Raw genomic sequence first — 25,122 nt, 5'->3', positions numbered from 1 at the left:
ACGGTCCGATAAGACTCATTCCGACAGTTTCTCCAACCGTGTGTACAAGGGCTTACAAGTCTTGTGAGTGTCTGTCCAATTTTACCTTGTGGCTTGATATCTAAGTCATGGCCTGAGTATGGCTATTCTGCTGCATTACTGTGTGACAGAACGTTTGGATGTGAGCAAAAGGGAATGCTGAATTAAGGCTGACTAAGCGGGTATATAATTTACTGATAAGTAGGAATTGATTTATTAAAAGGCAACGAAAACTGCACTTTGCAAGGGAATTTGCCACAAACTTTAGTGAATATGGTGAAGCTCTGCAGACTTCAATCATCCAATCATGTGCAAGCAAAAATTACATTTTTTATTTTACTTGCTGAGGATTGGGTATTTGCTGCAAAGTGGAATTTCACATTCACCAAGATCTGTGGAAAATTCCATTGCAAGGTGCAACTTCCCTTGTAAAGTGAAAAGCCTATTTGCATTTGGTAAATCATCCTCATAGACTTATTCATTTCTTCACCCGTTTCTGTTATATACTGTTTATTTTCATTGCTTTGAACTGGGCTAATATTTTAACTCATGTACTTAAAGCAAACATGACCCCTAAAAACTAAAACTGAGTGTTACCAAACAAATTATCGCACACTGTAGAAAATACAAAATGTGGCTAATACAAACCTCCTGGAACCTGTTCCATAAATATTTTGATGTACCCATCTTCAGAAACAGAGCCAAGATACTGAACAATATTGCGGTGTTTCAAATATTTGTGAAGTGCAATCTCTTCATGAAGTGGTTGGGAATATCTGTAAAATAACAAAACAGTATTTTTTGAATACAACAGATTATGATACAATAACATGAAAATGATTAGTGTTAAAATAGTTTATTTTTTTTCAAATTATAAAGAGTGTTTATAATTTAAAATCCCCATTGGGTAATAAGCTACCTTTCCATATGGGCTATATGCACTGATAAATGTCAGCCGCAAACAAGTACTGAACCCATTAGGGAACTAAAAATTTTTTGGACCATCAGAAGAAGGCAGGCGCAGCAGAGTAATTCCAATTACCGTAGGGTTCTTAAAGCTGATCTCCAGGTTTCCTGTCACCTTCAGATTTGATTGGACCAAGCTGGCCCAAACAAACTATTTTTGTAAGGACACATATGGGCCTTTTTAATATTTAGCATTAGGCGAATATATAAGAAATGATCAATCTGCCAAATCCAGCCCTGCAATCTATTTTACCAGAAGGCCAATTTCTGGAAACCCAGAATGTGGTTCACTTCTACATCCCATACTCTGGTATTAAAATCGTCATTTACTACAAGCATAAGCCAACACTAAGTGGATTCATTCACAACTCACCTACTGTCTCTCTCTGGAATTTCTTTGATTGCTATACGGACTTGATTGCTGAGATCTCTGCCTGCATATACCACTCCATAAGTTCCTCGGCCAAGGATTACTCGATCTCCATTTTCATCATAGTCATATTCATACTAAAATATTGCACAACATTTCAGAAACATTTTTAATTAAGAAATACAGAAAATCAAACATAGCTTTGACATCCACAGGTGGAAAAAGTTATGTAAAAAGGGATGGAGATCTATTATTTCACACTCTTATGCATTATTTGATGCATGCAGAGGAATTGTGTGACAGTATGTAAGGTCAGGCAGCTGAAGGGTCAGGTCTGATTCACACTAGTATGATTTCAGTTGCGACTTTGAATCACACGCCAATGGAAATCACATTATTTTCAATGGAGCCTATTCACATCAATGCAGCACAGCATGGCGCAATTTTGGACCACAGAATATGCAAACCAAATCCAGAATGCAAATGACTCACACTACAAAGTCAAACTGAAATTGGGATCAAATTGTAGCCACAGTTGTGTAAACCTAGCCTTAGACTTTAACCACTTCAATACCAGGCAATTTTGTCCCTTCCAGCCCAAGCCAATTTTTGGCTTTCAGTGCTGTCGCACTTTGAATGACAATTGCGCGGTCATGCTACACTGAATGAATGAATGAATGAATGAAATACTTGTATAGCGCACAATGAGAACTGAATCGCCTCTAGGCGCTGTGGCGAGCTTTGATCATCTGCTAAAAGAGGAAGGTCTTGAGTTTTTTCCTAAAAGCCAGGTGATTTTCTTCCAGGCGGATGTTGATTGGTAGAGCATTCCATAGCCGAGGCCCTTGGACAGCGAATCTCCGATCCCCCTTGGATTTATACCGGGCTTTGGGCACGAGGAGGAGGTTTTTGTTGGCTGATCGAAGACTGCGGTTTGGTGTGTAATGATTTATTTTCTCCATTTGGTATTGCGGAGCTTCTCTATGCACGCATTTGTGGGTGAGGCAAAGGGTCTTGAACGTGATCTGATTTTTTACGGTTAGCCAATGTAAGCTCCTCAGCGAAGGAGAGATGGATTCCCAGGTTTTTTTTTCCTGTTATCAGCCTTGCCGCCGTGTTTTGGATCAGTTGTAATCTCACAAGTTGATATTGTGGTAATCCTATGTAAAGCGAATTTGCGTAGTCCAGTCGTGAATTAATGATTGTTCCAGCTGCCACTGCTTTGTCATTCTTTGGGATAAAAGGGATGAGTCTGCGAAGCATGCGCAGCAGATGGTGAGATCCACTGACTACTGCTCCTATTTGCGCATCCATTGACATTTGTGCATCTAAAATAACCCAGAGACTCTTCGCTTTGTTCTTTGGGGAGATAGTCTGCCCAAAGGCGGTTGGTGGAGACCAGGATGTTTTGGTTGCGGGCTTATGATTTGGGTGTAAGATAAGAAGCTCTGTCTTTGATTCATTCAGCTGGAGGGAGTTAGTGGTCATCCAGTCCTCTATTGATTTGATGCAGTTTTCAAGTTGTTGTTGGTGATCTTTTTTTCCATTGATCCGGAAATAAAGTTACGTGTCGTCAGCGTAAGAGTGGAAGCAGAGATCTGAGCATCTGATGATTTGAAGGAGTGGGCGAATGTAAATGTTGAAAAGAACGGGTGACAAAGGAGAGCCTTGAGGGACTCCGCAGATGACTGCCCGAGTTTCGGAGAGGAAATTTCCTAGTTTCACTGTCTGTGACCGATTTCCTAGGAAGGACGCGAACCATTGGAGATCTATGTCTCGGACTCCGGCTACTTCTGTGAGGCGGACGAGTAGAGTATTGTGATCTACTGTATCAAACGCTGCACTTAGGTCTAGCAGTACGTGGAGACACTGCTCTCCGTCATCTGCTGCTTCGAGGGCTGCTTCGAGGGCGTCGTACACTGTACCCAAACAAATTTTTTATCATTTTGTTCCCACAAATAGAGCTTTCTTTTGGTGGTATTTGATCACTGCTGACATTTTTATTTTTAATGAAACAAATTTAAAAAAAAATTTTTTTTCTCTGTTTCTGTTATAAAATGTTGTAATAAATATGTTTTCTCCTTTACTGACGGGCACTGATAGGTGGCACTGATGGGCACTGATAGGTGGCACTGGTATGCAGCACTGATGGGCATTGATAGGCGACACTGATGGGTACTCATGGGTGGCACTGATAGGTGGCACGGATGGGAACTGATAGGTGGCACTGATGGACACTGATGGGTGGCACTGATGGATATTGATAGATGGCACTTCTGGGCATCACCGATGAAGAGACATCAGGCAGGCACTGACTGGCAAGATGTGTGGGCACTAATTGGCATTATTTTGGAACTTGCTGGCATCCCTGATGGTCTAGGGTGGCATCCCTGGTCATCCATCTGTTGTGGGCATCCCTGTTGGTCCTGGTGGTGTCCCTGGTGGTCCAGTGTGGGCATCCACGGGAGGGCTGCGCTGATTGTTTATTGATTGCCCTGTCAGGAGAGCCACCGATCGGCTCTCCTCTAATCGCATCTGTCAGATGCAAGTGAGGAAAAACCGATAAACGGCTCTTCTTGTTTACATCGTTCATATGACGCCCAGTCAGGATAACTGAACCACCGCCCAGCCGTCATTCTGCTATAGGCCGGGCGAGAAGTGGTTAAGTACCATCTGATCTCTGACATTCAAGATGCATTGTCTGACTCAAATAGACCAAGTAAAACTTTCTTAGGTCTGTACCATTTCAATAATTTTGAGGACGATATTTAGTTTGTTGCAAAAGCCAACAGTGATTTATTCTCTTCAAGCCCATTTGTGAACTAAAACAATATCTAACTCCTCCAGCAAGATCAGCATGCCAGCTATAGCACTAGCAATGAGCAGAGGTGGCAGTTGTAGTAAAATGCTGCAACTAGCACTACTACGTATGATAAAACTTCAAGCCATAGGGCCCTTTCACATGGACATTCCGCCTGTCTGTTTTTCAGATGGGTCAGGACTTAACCTCAATGTATGTCTATGGGTAGGCATATGTAAACAGACACATACCCATTTTCAACCATTTACATCTGCGTCTGTTTTTTAAAAGGTCTACATATTTTTTTTTTTTCGTGGACGTAAATGGAAGTCATCCATTTACATCCCTTACATATAAGAAACATACTTTTTTGTTGAAATTGTTGTGTCTGTTATGGAATTATTTCTGATTGGGACTCTAAAAACAGAAGTTAATACTGCAGCTGCAGGAACAGATTCACAGGATGTCTAAAATGTCCATTCAGTTTCTTCAACAACTAAAAAAAAACTGATGTAAACTGCTGGAAAAACTGATGTAAACTGAAGTTAAATAAACTGAAGTGAAGTGAAGATGGATGTGCAAACCAATATAAACTTATGTAACTAGTGTTGATTTTTTTTTATTTTCAAAAGACATGACTGAACTGATGACACCTGTGTGAAAGGACACTTGGGAACTAGTTAACCTCCCTGGCGGTATGATTAGTTCTGATTTTAGGTGCTGAAAGCGGTACCATTATTTTGCATGGAAGTTTGGCGTTTTATATTGTAGGCCTGCAATTCTTAGGAATAACTCTCTTAAATCTGTTCAAACCAGAGTCTAGCAGACATCCCGGGTATGATAACATTTATAATACAATAAATAATGATAATAAATAATAAAAAAAATTATTCAATAATGTAATCAAATCCAAAAACACTGGAATTTGCTCGTTTGCAGAATTGTCGCTGTCATTAGATTTAGTGTTTGATGACGAATTTCCCCACAAATCGCTATCGCTCAATTCTGCAAGCGATTCTAATTTATTATCACTGTTTTCTAGTTGGTCTAAAATCCCTTTTGACAAAAAAAGGGACAGTTTTTGGTTGCTATGGACAATCTCCAAATTCCAGGCAGAAAAAAACAGTATTTATAATATAAAAGTGCATGCAGGGCACTGGACAGACCACTAGGGACAAAGGGGGTGTGTATTTTTTTATACAGTACTGTAATCTGTAAGATTACAGTTCTATATGTGTATTGTGTGTTTTTAGTTTTTTGAATTTGGTGCTGATCTCCACTCCTGCGCGTTGTAACGTCGCAGGGAACGGAGCTCGGCGGCACTCGGGCACTGTGTGAATCGAGCGGAGGACAGCTCGCTTACACAGCGTGGAGGACATCGCTGGATCCAGGGGACAAGTTAAGTAACCTCTCCCTGTATCCTCCCTGTATCCAGCTGTGCGATCCCGAGTCTGGCTCGGGGTTACCACTCGTGGTACTGAAATCCCAGCCCTAGCCAGACTCGGGATCACTGCTAGGGAGGTTAATCTCATTTTGGTGACTAGCTGACATGTATGTATGTGACAGGTGCAGTTTGAAAGGAACAATATGGTGGCAAGAAGGAATATTCTAATACACTTCAGTTATAAAGTGTATAGAACAGTGTTTCTCAACTCCAGTCCTCAAAGCGCCCCAACAGGTCATGTTTTCAGGATTTCCCTCAGATGAAAGGCCCATGGTAATTACTAAGGCGGCGAAACTGATCAAATCACCTGTGCAAAGTAATGGAAAGCCTGAAAACATGACCTGTTGGGGCGCCTTGAGGACTGGAGTTGAGAAACACTGGTAGAGAATATAAAACCTATTGTTATAAAAATACTTAATCACGTTGACAAAATACATAAAGTATGCATATTGAAATGTACGTAAAAAGGGGTTACTAAGTAATGTACATAAACTACCTCTATATAAAGCTGCACTTACCTCTAATGTATCTCCATCTGCCTCACCCTCCAGCTCTACAGTGCTGCCTACAACATCCGTGATGATCTCTTTAACAAGACTACAAAACCTGTTAGTGACAGAAGATATCCATTAGCACTGCTTCTTAAAATGGAATATCAATAATGTATACAGCTAAAGGTCAATTAACATTAGCTAACATACTTTAAAGATATAAGAGATGCTGCATTTAGCTCTTAAAAACATTTTGTTAGGAGAAACCGGTGAGTTCTGCAGTTTATTAATGAACCAATCTGAAGTATTTGAGTAAAATGCTTAAATGCTAATTAAAGATATAAAAACTGCACCATACCTACAGGAAATACATAACAAACAGTAGGAAAATGTTCAGTATGTAAAGATAGGGAAGATGCAATCCATGTTAAATAACTTTCAGTCTCAGCCTTGCGGAGGCAAGTTGGGACCAATCATAGCCAGCAAAGACACTGTAAAGCAGACTGCATACTAAATAAGGTTTGGTAACGTGAATTTTCTTAGTTGTTGGTTATTCTTATGCCCCATACACACTGTCAGATTTTCTGCTGATTTTTGTCTTCAGATTTACCAAAACCATGTAGTACAAGGGCCTGCCTGATTGCATACACATTGAAACTCCTAAGGTTTGACCTCATATTATATGGTTTTGGTAAATCTGAAGGAAAAAATCAGCAGAAAATCTGATAGTGTGTATGGGGCTTTAGACGGCACTGCATTAAAACCAGGCATGATGGCATGATGGACATCACTGGACAAGGCTTGAAGGACATCACTGCATGGGCTCAGTAATACTTCCACAGATCACTGTCTGTGAACAAAAATCACTGTACCATGCAAAAATGCAAATTAAAGCTCTATCGTGTAAAGAAGAAGCCATACCTGAACACGATCCAGAAATGGCACCATCTTCTCTGGGCTAAAGCTAATTTAAAATGGTCTGTTGCAAAGTGGAAAATTGTTCTGTGGTCAGATGAATCAAAATTGGACATTCTTTTTGGCAACTATGGGTGCCGTGTCCTTGGGACTGAAGAGAAGAGGGACCCTCCAGCTTGTTTAGTGGGTCAGGGGTATAATGACAGGCAGTTGGCAAAGCTGCAAGGCTTTGTGTATGTGTGTAAGTGTGTATGGGCCTTAGGAGTAGCAGAAGGATAAGTGCTACTGGCCTTAAAGTTGAACTTTACCCATAACAACTTGATAAAAAAAAAATCAATCAGCAAGGAACATACATTCCACATTAATAATTCTGCTACCAAAATTAGTGTGTGCTGTAAATTGCCTCCAGCATTGCTCCTGTTTCTTCTTGCCAGAGGCTGACATTTTGCTGAAACCCAGAGCCCATGAGCACCTGTAAATCTTTAGGCTGTCAGCAGATCAGCCTCTAGTGCCTCTGATTTTTGATGCAGTGCTAAAAATGTAGAACAACTGAGCATGTGCTGAGCAGGGTAAGACAGTGGGGTTTATTTACTAAAGGCAAATCCACTTTGCACTACAAGTGCACTTGGAAGTGCAGTCACTGTAGATCTGAGGGGAACATGCAAGGAATATAAAACACAGCATTTTTGCTTGCACATGATTGGATGATAAAATCAGCAGAGCTTCCCCTCATTTCAGATCTTCCCCTTAGATCTACAGCAACTGCACTTCCAAGTGCACTTTCAGTCCACTTTTAACACAAAGTAGATTTGCCTTTAATAAATCAACCCCAGTGTGTTATTGGATTTTTTTAAACAGTATAGGCACTTGCAGCATTTTTTAAATGCCAGCCTGAAGAGTTCTAGCCAGATGTAATTTTCTGACTACAGTGCCACTTTAAGAAACCAAGGAAGGTCAGGGGCTTCAGCTGAGTACGTACTGGCCATAAATCGGCCAGTTCAGCAGGAGCCGCCGAACTTTCGCTCAGTGTGTACAGTTGTGTACATGAGTGTACATAGTGAACACGAGTTTACAGAAACATGGGAGCTGTTTTTTTAAAGTTGCAACCTCCAGGGCCATCATCCAGTTGCTGCCTCTATTACCTACTGAGTCACGATCAGGTGGTTAAAGTAGAGAGACTTGAGTCTTTTTTCAACCAGACTTACTATGTAACTGGCCTGAAACAACAATGTCATCAATTAAAACACTAAATTCCTATTCTACATGTTTGTTTTAGCTCAATGACTCACCAGGTATGAAGCAAGGATCAACATAACAGTCCTAGTAAGTCCCACATTTAAAACACTGGGGGTTATTTACTAAAGAAAAATCCACTTTGCACTACAAGTTCAAACTACACGTACAAAGTGCACTTGAAATTGCACTGAAAGAGCACTTGGAAGTGAAGTCGCTGTAGATCTGAGGGGGATATACAAGGAAAATAAAAAACAGCATTTTAGCTTGCACATGATTGGATGATAAAATCAGCAGAGCTTCCCCTCATTTCACAATTTCCCCTCAAATCTACAGTGATTGCACTTCCAAATGCACTTTCATGTGCACTTGCAGTGCACTTGTAGTGCAAAGTGAATTTGCCTTTAACCTCCCTGGCGGTATGATTCAGTCTGGTTTTAGGTGCTGAAAGCGGTACAATTATTTTGCATGGAAATCTGGCGTTTTATTTTGTAGTCCTGTAATTCTTAGGAATAATGCTCTTAAATCTCTTCAAACCAGAGTCTAGCAGACATCCCGGGTATGATAAAGTTTATAATATAATAAAGAATAATAAAAATTATTCAATAATGTAATCAAATCCTAAAACACTGAAAAAGGGACACTTTTTGGTTGCTATGGACAATCTCCAAATTTCAGGCAGAAAAAACAGTATTTATAATATAAAAGTGCATGCAGGGCACTGCACAGACCACTAGGGACAAAGGGGGTGTGTATTTTTTAATACAGCACTGTAATCTGTAAGATTACAGTGCTGTGTGTGTTTTGTGTGTTTTTACTTTTTTGAATTTGCCGCCGTTCTCCGCTCCCGTGCGCCGTAACGTCACAGGGAACGGAGCTCAAGGACAACTCGCTCACACAGCGTGGGGGACATCGCTGGATCCAGGGGACAAGGTAAGTAAGTCTCACTGTGTCCTCCCCTGAATCCAGCGATGCGATCCCGAGTCTGGCTCGGGGTTACCGCTCCTGCTAGTAAACTCCCAACCCGAGCCAGACTCGGGATTACCGAGTCACTTTAATGCCAAGTGTAGTGCTAAGGATCTCAACAGCAGACAAAGGTTTTTTTTTACTAAAGGCAAATCCACTTTGCACTACAAGTACAAAGTGCACTTGAAATTGCACTGAAGTGCTCCTTGGAAGTGAAGTCGCTGTAGATCTGAGGGGGATATGTAAGGAAAATAAAAAACAGCATTTTAGCTTGCACATGATTGGATAATAAAATCAGCAGAGCTTCCACTCATTTCAGATCTACAGTAGCTGCATTTCCAAGTGCACTTTCAGTGCAATTTCAAGTGCACTTTGCACTTGTAGTTTGCACTTGTAGTGCAAAGTGGATTTGTCTTTCATTAATAAGCCCCATACAATCATGTGCACATGGATCACTGTTTAGTCGGTTTCATTAACTCTATAAGCAGTAGGTACGGAGATGTTCCAGGTGAAACCTCATACAGGCAGGTCATAGCCTCAGCTTATCTCAATGGAGAGGAAAGAGAAGCAGAGAGCAGGAGGGAGGTACTGCCATATGTCGAGTTCCGGTGCTCTAACATGAATTAAAAAAAACCTTTGCGAAACAATAAGAACACAACAGCAGCTGCAACTCCAATTTATTTCCCTTTGTGGCCCAGAGTGCTATGCAGTTTCCCTGTAAGACCTCTTTCAAACAGGCGGAAAAAATGCAGTGCTTATAGCTGTGTAGGTTTTTTTTAGGGATCTGAACATAGATGGCTTGTAGTGAAACAATGAGCACACCTAGGTCTAAAGATCCATAACGCATAATGGAAATTTCATCTATGAGTGCAGTAAGGCTGGCCATACATGTTCAAACCTCTTGTACAATTTTCCTATGCCATATAATACAAGGTCAAAACTAAACAACACTTCCAATTGTATCCAATTAGGCAGGCTCTTAAACTACGTAGTTGAAGGTAAATCTAAAGAAAATTGTACAGAAAATAGTGTAATGTATGGCCAGCCTAAGGCCATATGCACACGGGCAAATTTGTCAGTGCAGTGTAAAGACACTGCGTATTTCTGGTATCCCAGGTGTCCTAGAGCTGCATATACCGTATATACTCGAGTATAAGCCGAGATTTTCAGCCCCTTTTTTTAGGCTGAAAGTGCCCCCCTCGGCTTATACTCGAGTCACCGCCGTCTGCCTACCTGATCTGCGCGTCGTGCAGACAGACGGCGGCCATTCCACTATTCAAAAGCCGCGCCTCCCTGTCTGTGATAGGCGGAACACTCAATTTCCCAGCAGTCAGTGTTCCGCTCATCCTCATACTACGGACGAGGATGAGAGGATGTCCGTGATAGGTGGAACACTGACTGCTGGGAAATTGAGTGTTCCGCCTATCACAGACAGGGAGGCGCGGCTTTTGAACAGTGGAATGGCCGCCGTCTGTCACAGACGAGGAGGAGAGGTGCGGCTTTTGAAACCTGGCATGGCCGCCGTATGTTTTTTATACATGCAGATCGGTGCAAAATGGCACACAATGGCACACAGAGGCTGCAAAAGGACACAGAGGCTGCAGAAGGACAAAGAGGCTGCAGATTGGCACACGGAGGCATGCACAGAACACAGGTAGGCTGCAATGGACACAGGGATGGACACAGGGAGGTATGCAGCTGCAGATGGGCATTGTTGACCCTCTTTTCCACTCTTTTAAGCTGTAACAGTAGCTGCTGCATGTCTCACCCTCGGCTTATACACGAGTCAATAAGTTTTCCCAGTTTTTTGTGGTAAATTAGGGGCCTCAGCTTATATTCGAGTCGACCTATACTCGAGTATATACGGTAGCTGTCCATGGACTTTAATAGGTGAAGGCGGCTGTATGCCGCTAAAGTAAAGTAGCAAACACTCGCAGACATAATACACCAAAGGCATCTAAGGTTCATCCAGTGTATTATATCTGTGCATTACATTACACAAATTGTGGCGCATAGTTGTGTACAGCAGCCTTTACCATCTCTTGTCTATGAGCTGCTGTATGAATATCCAGGACACCAGAGATATGCAGTGTCTTTATACTGCGTGGGCAAATGTACTCATGTGCACGTAGCCTAATTTATGCTCATATGATTGTATACGAAAGTACATATGTGTAAACTAAAACACTGGCAGTTAAAAAAGAATGAACAAGACTGCATGCATACACATACACCTTTATGTGCCCGTGCAAGTTTATACGCAAGGTCTTTACAGATCATAACTTGCATTTTATACTCAAGATATTTCCTCCAGTCTCTGACAGCAAGATCCTGCATATAAACATCAGTCAATTATTATGCCTGTGTACAAGATGCTTAAAACTCAACATGGCCCTACCTCCTCCCATCTCCCAAGCCTCCTTATTGGTCAGTAAGTCTGTAATTAAATTAAAGGACTCAATAATAAGAATAAGGTTCAAGAGGGTAGTATTTTCAATATGAAACCAAGATCAAGAACACGGGGACATGACCTCAAACTAACAGGAGGAAAGTTGAAACCTAATATTAGAATGCATTATTTTACTGAAGGGATCGTTGATGCTTGGAATAAACTTCCAGCAGAGGTAATGAGTTAACGACTTGCCGACTGCTGCACACCGATATACATCGGCACAATGGCAGCGGTGGGCAAATGTGCGTACCTGTACGCCCCCTTTAATTGCCAGGGTTAGCGGGTGCGCGGACTTAATGTCCCGGCGATCGTGTCACAGAGTCACAGAATGGCGAGGTGCATATGTAAACAAGGCATTTCCCCGTCTGCCTTGTGACATGAAAGAGATCACTGCTCCCTGTCATCGGGAGCAGTGATCGCTGTTATGTGAGTGGAAGCTCACTCCAACCCCCCCCCCCACAGTTAGAATCACTCCCTAAGACACACTTAACCACTTCATCGCCCCTAGTGTTTAACCCCTTCCCTGCCTGTGTCATTTACAATGGTCCCAAAATAGTGTCAAAAGTGTCCGATGTGTCCGCCGCAATGTTGCAGTCCTGATAAAAATCGCAGATCGCCACCATTACTAATAAAAAAATGAATATAAAACTATCCCCTATTTTGTAGACACTATAATTTTTGCATAAACCAATCAATATACGCTTATTGCAATTTTTTTTACCAAAAATATGTAGAAGAATACATATCGGCCTAAACTGAGGAAAAAAATAGTTTTTTTTGTATATTTTTGAGGGATATTTATTATAGCAAAAAGTAAAAAATATTGCTTTTTTTCAAAATTGTCGCTCTTTTTTTGTTTATAGTGCAAAAAATAAAAATCGCAGAGGTTATCAAATACCACCAAAATAAATCTTGTAAATAAAATTTGTGGGAAAAAAAGGACTTTTGTTTAGGTGCAATTTTGTTTGGGTGCAATGTCACACAACTGCAAAATTATCAGTTAAAGCGACGCAGTGCCGAATCGCAAAAAGTGCTCTGGTCAGGAAGGGGGTAAAATCTTCCGGGGCTGAAGCGGTTAATCAACAGTAAGTGGCTTCAAACATAGATAAATAAAAAAATAAAAACATGGGCAGACTCAATCGACCACTTGGTCTTTTTCTGTCATCACATGCTTCACAGTCAATTTACATACTCTAATGCAATAAACTGTATTTATTTAGTTGTCCGTTTGTGATTCAAAGATATATTTAGTTGTCTGTAGTCTAGCCTTCATTATATAAACCAAGGTTAAAATGCAATGTAGCCCCCAGATTTTTTTAAAACCAACTTACTGTACACTCACCTATTACACTGATCCTCAGTTGAAAAGTATATCTGAAAATCGTCTGAATTATCATGTACATAAAGAAAGCAACAACGTTCATCAAACTTTGATATGCTGTAAAATATAGACAAGTAATCAGATTTCCACTCAATTAGAAACAAGAAAAAATAATTATTGCCACAATACAACCAATATCAAAAACAGCTCAAGATCTGAGAGCCTACCAATGATTTAAAGGCATTATAAACCTTCCTACCTGCACTTTGTGTTTTTTCACCTGCATAAGATGTGCACTGAGCATAAAGTAGAGAAAATCTTCACGTTTGAGTGTCAGAAGTTTCAGTTTGTGTTCAAACATGAGGCATGCCGCACAACACTGTACAGGTTATTGCATGATCTCTGTCTGTAGTATAAGATCTGACACTTCCTGTGAATAAACGACATATTCTGTACAGATCAGCATGAACTTACGACCAGCTACTGTCAGTCATGGTGGAAAACCAGCATTCGATCAGTGCTTGCAGCCAATGGCTGCAGCGGTGATCTGTGCATTCTACATAACTGTGGTACCTCCAAAGGTAAGGACAAAAAAACATAAAAAGAGACAGAGGCCATGGCTGAGTTCCTTTTGGTGCAGTAGTTTTGACAGATGATTGGATGAAATATATGATGAAAAGGTACAGTATCTCACAAAAGAGCGTACACCCCTCATATTTTTGTAAATATTTTATTATATCTTTTCATGTGACAGCACTGAAGAAATGACACTTTGCTACAATGTAAATTATTAAGTGTACAGCTTGTATAACAGGGTAAATTTGCTGTTCCCTCAAAATAACTCAACACACAGCCATTAATGTCTAAACCGCTGGCAACAAAAGTGAGTACATACCTAAGTGAAAATGTCCAAGTTGGGCCCAAAATGTCAATATTGTGTGTGTCCACCATTATTTTCCAGCACTGCCTTAACCCTCTTGGGCATGGAGTTTACCAGAGCTTCACAGATTGCCACTGGAGTCCTCTTCCACACTTCCATGATGATGAGCTGGAAGACCTCCTCCACCTTCCATTTGAGGATGCCCCACAGATGCTCAATAGGGTTTAGATCTGGAGATATGCTTGGCCAGTCCATCACCTTTTCCCTCAGCTTCTTTAGCAAGGCAGTGGTTGTCTTTAAAGTGTGTTTGGGGTCGTTATTATTTTGGAATACTGCCCTGTGGCCCAGTCTATGAAGGGAGAGGATCATGCTCTGCTTCTGTATGTCACAGTAAATGTTGGCATTCATGGTTCCCTCAATGAACTGTAGCTCCCCAGTGTTGGCAGCACTCATGCAGCCCCAGACCATGACACTCCCACCACCATGCTTGTCTGTAGGCAGACACACTTGTCCATTGCACTCCTCACCTGGTTGCCGCCATACACGCTTGACACCATCTGAACCAAATAAGTTCATGTCTTCAACAAACAGTTTATGGGCTTTCTTATGCATCATCTTTAGAAGAGGCTTCCTTCTGGCATGACAACCATGTAGACCAATTTGATGCAGCATGTGGTGTATGGTCTGAGCACTGACAGGCTGACCCCCCCACCCCTTTAACCTCTCCAGCAATGCTGGCAGCACTCATACGTCTATTTCCTAAAGACAACCTCTGGATAAGACGCTGAGCATGTGCACTCAGCTTCTTTGGTCCACCATGGCAAGGCCTGTTCTGAGTGGATCCTGTCCTGTTAAACCGCTGTATGGTCTAGGACACCATGCTACAGCTCAGTTTGGCAATCTTCTTATAGCTTAGGCCATCTTTACGTAGAGCAACAATTCTTATTTTCAGATCCTCAGAGAGTTCTTTGCCATGAGGTGCCATGCTGAACTTCCAGTGATCAGTATGAGAGACTGAGAGTGATAACACCAAATTTAACACACTTGAGACCTTGTAACATGACACCGGGGAGGGAAAATGGCTAATTGGGCATTTTCACTTAGGGGTGTACTCACTTTTGTTGCCAGCGGTTTAGACATTAATGGCTGTGTGTTGGATATATTTTGAGGGGACAGCACATTTACACTGTTATACAAGCTGTACACTCACTACTTTACATTGTAGCAAAGTGTAATTTTTTCAGTGTTGTCACATGAAAAGATACAATAAAATATTTACAAAAATGTGAGGGGTGCACTCACGTTTGTGAGATACTGTAAATTGCAATGGTATACTCACATCTGGGAGGTTGCTGAGCTCCCTAATGGGATATCAGACAACCTGGTGTGGAAGCCTGCAGGGAATATGCCTGTCCCTGCGCAGAGTAAGGTCGCTCTCGATGCTCGGTGGGGTGATTTGGATGTACGTACTCTCTGCGGTCTCAGGTTCTGGTGTGTTCACAGTAAGAGGTTTAAGAGTCCCAAAAGATAAGAAAACGATGTCAGCAGAGAAGCCAAAATGTGAAGGAGAAGCTGAGGAATGGATTCTTCATTGATTTGACTTTTATTGCTCACAGAATACTATAAAACACTGTACAAAGCGTTTCGTGGCTCTCCACTTCTTTGGGTTGGTGCATAAAACACTCAAAACAGCTTTTATCTGTTTCTCGCGCTGTAAGGACACTCACAGACAGCACAGCAGACAGATCACAGCTGTTTACGGTATTTTATGCCCCAATCTGTGCATTATGATGGGGGAGAGCCCCCACTGTCAGAATACAAAGGTATGGCGGGGGAGATCCCTGAATCCACATCGCTTATGTGGATGTGAGGATTTGTCCATGTTTTTAATTTAACTCACTGGTTGAACAACAAAAGAAAAAAACTGTGTGTGTATATACTGCTTTAGTCTAGTCCTCCTAAGGTGAAAGCTAACTAGTAATGAGATCTGAAAAATAACAAATCAGGCGGAGCAATTAACTGAGAGATCCATGTAGTCTTTCATCACATTAGCACTCCTATATTTGTGATGCAAAACAGAGGAAATGTTGAGCGTGAACTGTGACCCAGAAAAAGAAGTTACCCGTCCCTTTAGTGAAAAGGGACAGGCCAGCTGAAGGGATACATGGACATAGGTAAATCAATCAGCCAAGACACTACAAACTGCAGCTATAACATGTGTGGCCATCATTGCAAGGCAAGGCAAACAAATAATACAGGGAATTTAACTAAACTGATACCTATTCAACACAATTAATAAACTTTCAAAGGTGAAAAATGTCTTTATGAAAATCGTGTTAGATAGCTGGACACTATAGCTGGCCATACACCAGTAGATTTTCAATTGAACATCTGTACAAACATTTATAGGAAAATTCTCTGGACGTTCGATGACTTGACAACTGTCATTTGATAGTACTTCAAAATGTAGTTTGCTTTTAACATTCAATTTTGGAATGAATGGACTTTCCGGAACAAAAACCACATTTACTTCTAGAAATGTGTTCATCCAAGAGATATTTTCCATCCTGTCCCTTCAAATTTTTGCGCGTTTTCACTGCGGTTGAAAACAAATTTCGATTTGACCACACTAACAATTAGAAATATGAATGAATATTCTTTTTTTTTCTTTTTTTTTTTCTGCCACATCAGTGATCTTATGCAGGAGACTTAATTCAGCTTACAGCTCATTTGTGTCTCGTTCACGGTTCCACATCATCATGGCGTATTTAATTTCATAGTTTTTTTCTTTTTTCTTTTCCAAAGATTTCTTGTGATCACATAAAAAAATTCATAACATTTAGAAAAAAAAGAATAAGATAGGCAAAAACCTCCACACCCTTGGTGTTCTCGGAATAGACACAGTGACTATACCTAGTACCCTGACGTCTTATACCTATATTCAAATTTCCTCCCCCTGCTCCCCACCCAATCCCCCCCTCCACCCCCCCAACATCCCCATAGGATCACATCATATACCTAATTTAAATATAGCTTTCCTCTCCCCTCTCCCCAGTTCCATGGCAATCTCATTCACTGGTTAGCAAAAAGAGTCGTGAAGAGGCCAACAGGAAAGCCATAGAAGGGGAAGAGCCAACCCAGCACAAGAAAGGAAAGCAATAGTAGAGAGAAAAAAAGAATAAAGGAAACAAAGGAAAAGGGAGGAAAGCACCAGACACTCATAAGGAGAGTCTGTTTTTTGTGGCGGAAGCTATTGCAGCCCATCTAGTTATGGTGGGATCCCCAACTTCCGCAAGCAAGACCCCCATAAGCTTGTGAACTTCTTGTTATTACCCTGTTTAATAAAAAAGACCCTCTCATTGCCAATTGTCGTTTTTATGGTTGCCAGCCAAGTTTCAACTGGCGGGCCCGAGTGTGAGTGCCATTTTTGAGCAATTAGCTTCCTTGCTTGGAAGAGACATCTAATAACTGGTATATTAGCGTCATTGGGAATTGTGAGTCCCTCAGGTATAGCCAGAAGACAGGTCCTGACCGTTGCTTTTAGTGTTAAATTAAAGATTCTGTTAATCTGATCTATCACCTGCGTCCAATACCTAAATAATTTCGGACACCTCAAAAACATGTGGATAAAGTCACCGGCTGAGATGCATCTAGGACACTGGTCGTTGTTTCTCCAGCCTAATTTAAACATTTTCTTGGGGGTATAGTATACCCGGTAGAAAAAGAGAAGGTGGGAAGCTTTCTGGGAAGGGGAAATTGAAACACTAGTTCCCTGTTCAATTATCCGATCCCAGTCGGGGTTGGACAGTGGACCTACGTCACTCTCCCATCTTTTCCTATTTTTGAGCAGGCCTTCACGATCTAGCATTTTATCCCCTAATCTGGCGTACAGATAAGAAATCAGTCCCTTAAGCGTGTCCTGGGACATAATGTGTGATAGCACAGGAATCTGAATCCACTGTACCTTTTGAGGTCCAAATTGTGACTGGACTGCATGTCTGACCTGAAGATATTTGTAAAACGAACGGTTCGACGGCGAGAACTCCAACTTTAAATTGGTAAATGATTTGATATCTGGACCCTGAAATATTTTAATTAGTTGGTTTATCCCTTGGTTCGTCCATTCTCTGCATCTTTCAACTTTAGCTAGCTCGACCAAGTTTCTATTGTTCCATAGAGGGGCCAGTACAGATACCCCCTGGTATCCTAGTAAAACCTTGGCTGTTTTCCAGAGTTTAACAATCTGATTGATCGTTGGACAGCGTATATCGAACGAGTTTGCCTCGAGGGCCTCAATAAGTGTATTATGTGGGCATCCTAACATCATCAAGCTGTGACGAGGCATACCCTCGTTTGGTGTTCCTGCTCCTGCTAGGTGCTGCAGCTGTCCTGCCAAATAGTAAAGTCTGAGATGTGGAACCGCCATCCCCCCTTCCTCCAGCGGCAGCTGCAGCATCCGTAAGATAATCCTAGGTGGCCCCTTTCTCCATATAAAATCTCTAAACTGAGATTCTATTCTCTTAATATTTATGAATATTCTTAAAATTAAAAATTCAGAACAACATTTTACTAGTGTATGGTCAGCTTAAGTATGGTACAGATTCCTATTCGACCCCTTTCGCACTGGGGTGCTTTGGCTGAAAGAGCCCCTCCTCGCCCTTGGGCTTTCACACTGGAACGGTGCACTGCCAGGACGGTAAAAAAGGTCCTGCTAGCAGCATCTTTGGAGCAGTGAAGGAGCTCCTGTCAATTGAAATTAATGTGGCAGCGCGGCTATACCGCCAGCAAAGCGCCACTGCAGCAGCACTTTGCGGTGGTTTTAACCCTTTCTCGGCTGCTAGCAGAGGGGTAAAACCGCCCCGCTAGCGGCTGAATACCGCCGCTAAAACGACGGTAAAGCAGCTCTAAAAATAGCGCAGTTTTACAGCCAGCGCCCGCACCACCCCAGTGTGAAAAGGGCCTTCAAGATAATCTTAGGATGACAAAGTCAAAAGAGAATAATGTGTGTTTTTACAGATGTGTGCCCACAGATCATAAAGGATCTATGTGGCCCTCAATGGCTTCCAATAATCCTCCACCTTTTAACTTCATTGTTTTACAGAAAACAATCGTTCCCCACAGACAATGATATAAACTAGTGCTAGAACCTAAAAAAGCACATAACTGCTGTACAGCCAGAGATGACAGTCAGCACTTCCAAAAACAATTCTGTATCTTTGAGTCCTAAAAGATGTAAGGAGTTTGTTAAAATCATGCTTAAAACCTAAACTTTATATCTTCTAGCAGCAACTGGAAAGGTGACATAATCTAACATGGCAAAGAAGCAATCAATTAAGTCTGGATCTCAATACATTTTAAGATGTGTATGGAAAGATTTAAGGGGAGCTGCCAATATATAAATAGGAGAGTTGTCATTGCTGAATGTGAAAGCTCTGGGACTGTCACCCTCATCCTCATCTTCACTATTGTATGAGTTACTGACTTGGAATGTGCTTTCTGCCACTGAAATGTCAGAATACCTAATACAATTGTGCTTGTTACATGCCAGTGACACACCATGTCTCTAAGGATCAGTCCCAGGGCCTGTGGGGTTAATTTACTAAAGGCAAATAGGCTGTTCACTTTGCAAGGGAAGTTGCACTTTACAAGAGAAATTGTCTCAGAGCTTAGTAAATTACAAGAAACTGCTGACTTTCATCATCGTCAATGTGCACACAAAAGTGACAACAAAGTGAAACTTCACCATATTCAATAAGCTATGGGGCAACTTTCCTTTCAAAGTGCAACCTCCCTTGCAATGTAAATTGCCCATTTGCATTTAATAAATCAACCCTAATATCTTTAAATACAACTCTCCTCTATGGAGCGGCAGGTGTAAACAGACAGGTGTCCATTTACACTCGCCTACATCCAATCCAATCATATTCACTAAAAACAGATGGATAGGGATCCCCCTAGCGGATCGGATCAGATGGCAGTTGGGTGTAAACAGACAGACGGTCCATTTACATCCAGCCGCTCATAGAGGTGAGATTCCCTGCTGAGCAAGCGGTCCCCATGTAAAAGGACCCTATGTCTGCACTAAAAATACCATTCTGATAACCTATTACTGATACATATTGGTCCAAATCCTAAAACCTTTAAAGCTGATAGAGTCAGAAATGTGTGGCATAAGTATAATATAAAACACATCACATTATGAGTAATTCCACAAGTAAACACAGCGAGGCAGGGGACTGTCAGGTACATAAAAGTGTCATTTTTTTACAAAGGACTCTTCCAGGAATTGTTTGAGTATAACAGACTTTCTATTACTTATAACATTTCCTGTCTTTGTTTGGCAATCCCCATTTGTATTGAATACATAAAGATGTACACTAAAAGGGAAGCACAATGTTTAGGTGGTTAACGGTGTAGCAGTTTAGCTTTTAAGTCCAGCTCCCAGAAGGGCTCTACATGTTTGCAGTCTGCATGATCTGCTTACATAGGTTTGTTCCCCTAATAAAAAAACATTTGGACAACTTACTTGATAAGTTCACTGTATTTAGTGTGGAACATGTAACATGTTCCAGCTCTTGCTCATTCTCCCCTAATACTCTCCTTCCCCCGTGACAGAAAGCAGGGGTTCCTCCCCCCGCCCGTCTTTTTCATACACTGTTTTCCATGAATAAATATACTACAAGTACCGTAAACCACCACTGCAAACAAACTTGTAGTTTGAATGAACTGTGGGTGCGCACAGCTCTGCAATGATTGCCTGCACAGGTATGGGTAACAGAGCTGTAGGCAGTGTGTGCAAGAGCCTGCTATTGCACCTGCGATCTGCTGACTGCAGGTGCAATGCTTTTCAGGCTCCTATTTAAAAAATAATAATAATAAACGCCCATTCTTTTACCTACAAAAAGATGTGTATTTTATGTTTTTATGTAAAGGTGAACTTAGTCTTTAGGCCGATACATGGGCATGGACTAATGTTAACAGTGCAGAGTTATTGCAGAAGCGGAAGTTGTATAAGCAATAAAATTAAATTAAAAAAACGTTGATCTAAAGGCAGAAGGTTTTTTTTCTTAATGCATTCTATGCATTAAGATAAAATACCTTCAGTGTGCAGCAGCCCCCCTCAGCCCCCCCTAATACCTACCTGAGCCCCATCACAATCCAGCCTTGGCTGTTCGATACTCTCCCTCCAAATTGGCTGAGACACAGCAGTGGGTACAATTGGCTCCCGCTTTTGACAATCAAAGTCAATGAGCCAAAGAGGAGAGGGGCCAAGCTGCGGATCCGCATCTGAATGGATGCACAGGGCAGCGGCTCAGCTCGGGGGCCCCCATAGCAAGCTGCTCACTGTGGGAGCACTCAGCAGGAGGGAGGGGCCAGGTGTTTCGGGGAGGGAACCGAGAGGAGGAGGATCTGGGCTGCTCTGTGCAAAACCACAGCACAGAGCAGGTAAGTATAACATGTTCGTTATTTTTAAATAAAAACAAGACTTTAATATAACATAAACAATAAATATGTTTTGTCCAAACTGCAGAGAAAACAATCATGTGAAATAATTGTATCAGTTTCCCTACCTGATACCCCTTATAGAAGAAGCAGTAAAATTCCACTCATGAATTCCTTTCTGAAAGAAGAAACCGGATTTGTAAGACGTAGTCATATTTTCTGCTTGTGAAATCCTGTCATGTAACCCCTACCTATTCAGCAAACTAAAGTGTATCGAGAAACAATGGTATCACTTTGACGTCAATATGACCATTCACTAGAACCTTTCCTAGAAGGCTTCAGTGATAAACAATAATAGATTTCAAATAAGCCAGCACACACACCCATGAGTCTTGCTTTTTACAAAGTGGCAATAGAGTAGGAGTTTCTATTTGTGCTCCACATGAGCAATAACACAATAAAGTAGATTTCCTGTAGTATAGTGCTGTGCCAGGCTGGGTGCCATTCACTGTGATCCAGTGCTGCCCTGTCCTTATATTAAAGCAGAACTCCTACTTTATTTTCAGTCTTGCACAGTTATAGAGGCTCCTCACTTGTACTGAAGAAAATTCAGGGGTGTTTTATGAAACCAATGGGCCTGCATGCAACATCATATGTTGTATGCCTCGTGAAGAGTGGGCATGGTTTTCATTGTGCCAGGGCTGTTATTAGGAAAATCTGGGACACACCAATTAGAAGCGCAATGCAGCATATGTAATGAGCTGTGGTGAACAGTGGGTTTGGCCAAATTGTGTCAATGGTGGAAGGGGCTTAAGAGGCATGGTTAAATAAAATAACTCCCCCCAGTATGTCTGCCCCCCCCCAGTATAATTCTTCCCTTCTTCCGGGTCTGTCTGCCCCCCCATATAATCCTTTCCCCAGGTCAATCTGCCCCCCAGTATTATAACCTTCCCCCTCTCCCCAGGTTAGTCTATACCCCAATATAGTCCTTCCTACCTAGGTCAGTCTGTTTCCCAATATAATCCCTACCTTCCTCCAGGTCAATCTGCCCCCCAGTATAATTCCCCCAGGTCATTCTGCACCAATATAATCCTTCCCCCAGTATAATAACCCTCCCCAGGTTAGTCTATCCCCAAGTATAATTCTTCCTACCTAGGTCAATCTGTCCCCAATATAATCCCCGCCAGCTCCATCTGTCCCCAGTATAAATCTCCCAAGGTCAGTCTGCCCCCCAATATAATTACCCTCCCCTCCAGGTGAGTCTTTAACCCAGTATAATCCCCCCCCCCGGTCAGTCTGTCCTCCAGCATAATCCTTTCCCCTTGGATGAGTCTGTCCCCAAGTACAATCCCCCCAAGTCAGTCAGACGTAGCTAGGGGGATTGTACCGAGGCACAGACTGACACCCAGTCCAATACCTTTTCTATGCCTACAATGGTTGCACAAATGTTTATCAAATCACTATTTTCACTAAATATACACTAAAAATCAATATTGGTACAAAATTCCTGTTAAATGTCTAATAATGCTAACTAACTTTGCGGCAGAAAAAGTCAGACAGAATCATTTGATCGGATATTCCGATTGTGTGTGGGCTTCAGCGGACTTCTTTCCTACAGAATCAATTCCTATCGGGAAAACAGTTCGTTTGTATGCTGTTCCAACGGACCAAAAATTACGCAAGGGCAGCTATTGGCTACTGGCTATTGAACTTCCTTTTTCTAGCCCCGTCGTACGTGTTGTACGTCACCATGTTCTAAATGATTGGACTTTGGTGTGATCGTGTGTAGGCAAGTCTGTTTCAGTGGAACTCCGTCGGAACCATCAGAGTTTATTCAGCCGGAAAAAACGGTTGTGTGTATGCAGCATAAGGCCTTGTTCACATGTGGTGAACTAAAGTGAGGGCTGTATTTACATGCATAGGGATTCACGGGTGTTCCTGTAAAGGCAGCCCTATTCATGTCAACTGAGACACAGCAGTTGCAGGGATGCAATTGTTGCTCCCAAACTTATATCCGTGTGGGGGTGCGGGTGCACAGCCCAAACGCAGGCAGCACAAGTTCAGGGACATCTAAACAGACTCCTGATGTCTTTTTTTGTGACAGAGAAAGGGACTGAGGACATAGAATCCCCATTCCCTGTCTTAGCTGCACTGTAGTAAATGAGTAGAAGTCTCTGTATAGAGGCGCCTATTCATTCACAATGTTTACTATGCTTCAGTGATGAATGAACACAGGGACCAATGATGTTTACCAGCCCCTCCTCCCCGCCACCTCTCTGTCCCCTGCAGTAGCTGGAGCCCGCAGGAGGGGGAGAAGGGGACACCAACCAGCAGCCCTGCAGGAGGGGGTGTGGAGGATCAGTGCTGCAGTGGGGGGGAGGGGGTGTGCAGTACAGGACAGGGATCATGGGAAGGGAGAAACTATTTTCACAGATTGATCCCCCAAGGCTCCCCTGCAGTAGCTGTAGTCGGCAGGAAGGAGAGGAGGGACATTGCTGCATGAGAGGGGATGCCAGGAATTGGCGATGGAATGCCCAGTAAGGCGGGGAGCTGAAGCAGCAGCAGGGGATCTGTTTGCTAAGTTAAATCTCCTGTGGCTCCCTGGAGAAGTGGGCCCTGAATCCATCTAGTTTCTGTAGATGAAGAAATTTAGCAGGCTAAATAAAAAAAAAAAAACTGTCTATGGTCAGATTTGGAAAGACCTGGCCACTAGATAGTAATTGGAAAAAATGTAACTAATATCAAGAAACAAATCTGTCTCTTACCATTTCCACGGGGGACACATGCCATAATGAAACTGTTCTCTCATCAGCCTCCTTGTTTATAGATACATATGAGGGCTGATAAACCTTTGTGGGCTCCAAGACAAGAACCTAGAGGTATAATGAAAGGTCAGTTGTTTGTCACACAAATGTCAGGCTTTCAATAATTCAAATTCTTAATGGGTCAGTTCATCTTAAGACCCATTTCACATGGGCTTTTACTGCCCCTTACCATCCACCTCCAAATAAACATAATTTGATATTAAAATGCAAAATCCACCTTCACTTGAAAAAAAAACAGGAAACAGGTAAAATAAAAAAATAGGCAATCAGGGGGCAGCAGAATTGAAGACTTGCAAACTCCCTCTGAAAAGTGTTCCACAACTGATCATTCTTCAGAAGCGCAGCCATGTGAAAGAGGCCTAAAAATAATATCTCAGTTATAAATCATGTCTCGCTACTCAATTGTTTGTTATATCTCCTGGAGCAGCTCCTATATTTGTTCCACTAACCTTCTATGTCCTAACTTAGCAGTATTTCTATTCATCCTGTTGCATTCTCCATAAAATATAAGACAAAACTGGACCCCCTCATAATGATGGAACAGGTGTGTAAAACTAGAAGAGCTTTTAAAAGTCTCCATACAATATTATCATAAGACAGGGTCTGATCTGGTTGATAACAGCACATTCTTCAATTTGTAAATGTAAACTAGACCTAGGCTGAAAGTTTGGGACACTTTTTTATTTCTGCAAGCAAAAGGTACTTTTCACTTATATTAATAATGTGATTTGTCTTACTGATTCGTGTGAATGTTAAAGAAAGGTCCACTTTATAGTGAACCTACATCAAAACATTCACCCCACCACTGCGTAGATAAAGCCTAAAACGGTATTAAACGCAGAATCAAAAATGTAATATATTGCCCCTTACCAATCCTTAGATATGGTGGCTGCATTTGTTTTATTTCTTTAGGCCGGGTTCACATCTATGTGAATTAGATGCAGTTTCTCCACATCCAATTTGCATAGCAGGAGAAACTGGCTCCCTATGGAGCTGGT

General features: G+C 41.8%; 1 protein-coding gene across 1 annotated transcript in view; it reads right to left on the bottom strand.

Moving 5' to 3' along the window:
• Nucleotides 1-25,122, bottom strand: part of MAP3K15 (mitogen-activated protein kinase kinase kinase 15) — a 287,980-nt gene that overhangs the window by 88,166 nt on the left and 174,692 nt on the right. The window contains exons 11-16 of the mRNA XM_077480742.1: nt 24,065-24,172; nt 21,428-21,477; nt 12,998-13,093; nt 6,117-6,204; nt 1,358-1,491; nt 667-794 (exon numbers count right to left, since the gene is read on the bottom strand). Of these exons, the coding sequence (XP_077336868.1) occupies nt 667-794; nt 1,358-1,491; nt 6,117-6,204; nt 12,998-13,093; nt 21,428-21,477; nt 24,065-24,172 (604 nt within the window). The remainder of the gene's footprint in view (nt 1-666; nt 795-1,357; nt 1,492-6,116; nt 6,205-12,997; nt 13,094-21,427; nt 21,478-24,064; nt 24,173-25,122) is intronic.

This window comes from Lithobates pipiens, unplaced genomic scaffold (genome assembly GCF_037356315.1).
Source record: "Lithobates pipiens isolate NorthernLeopardFrog02 unplaced genomic scaffold, aLitPip1_a1.2 Scaffold_16, whole genome shotgun sequence".
Classification (NCBI taxonomy): Eukaryota; Metazoa; Chordata; class Amphibia; order Anura; family Ranidae; genus Lithobates; species Lithobates pipiens.
This window is presented reverse-complemented; position numbering and strand designations above follow the sequence as displayed.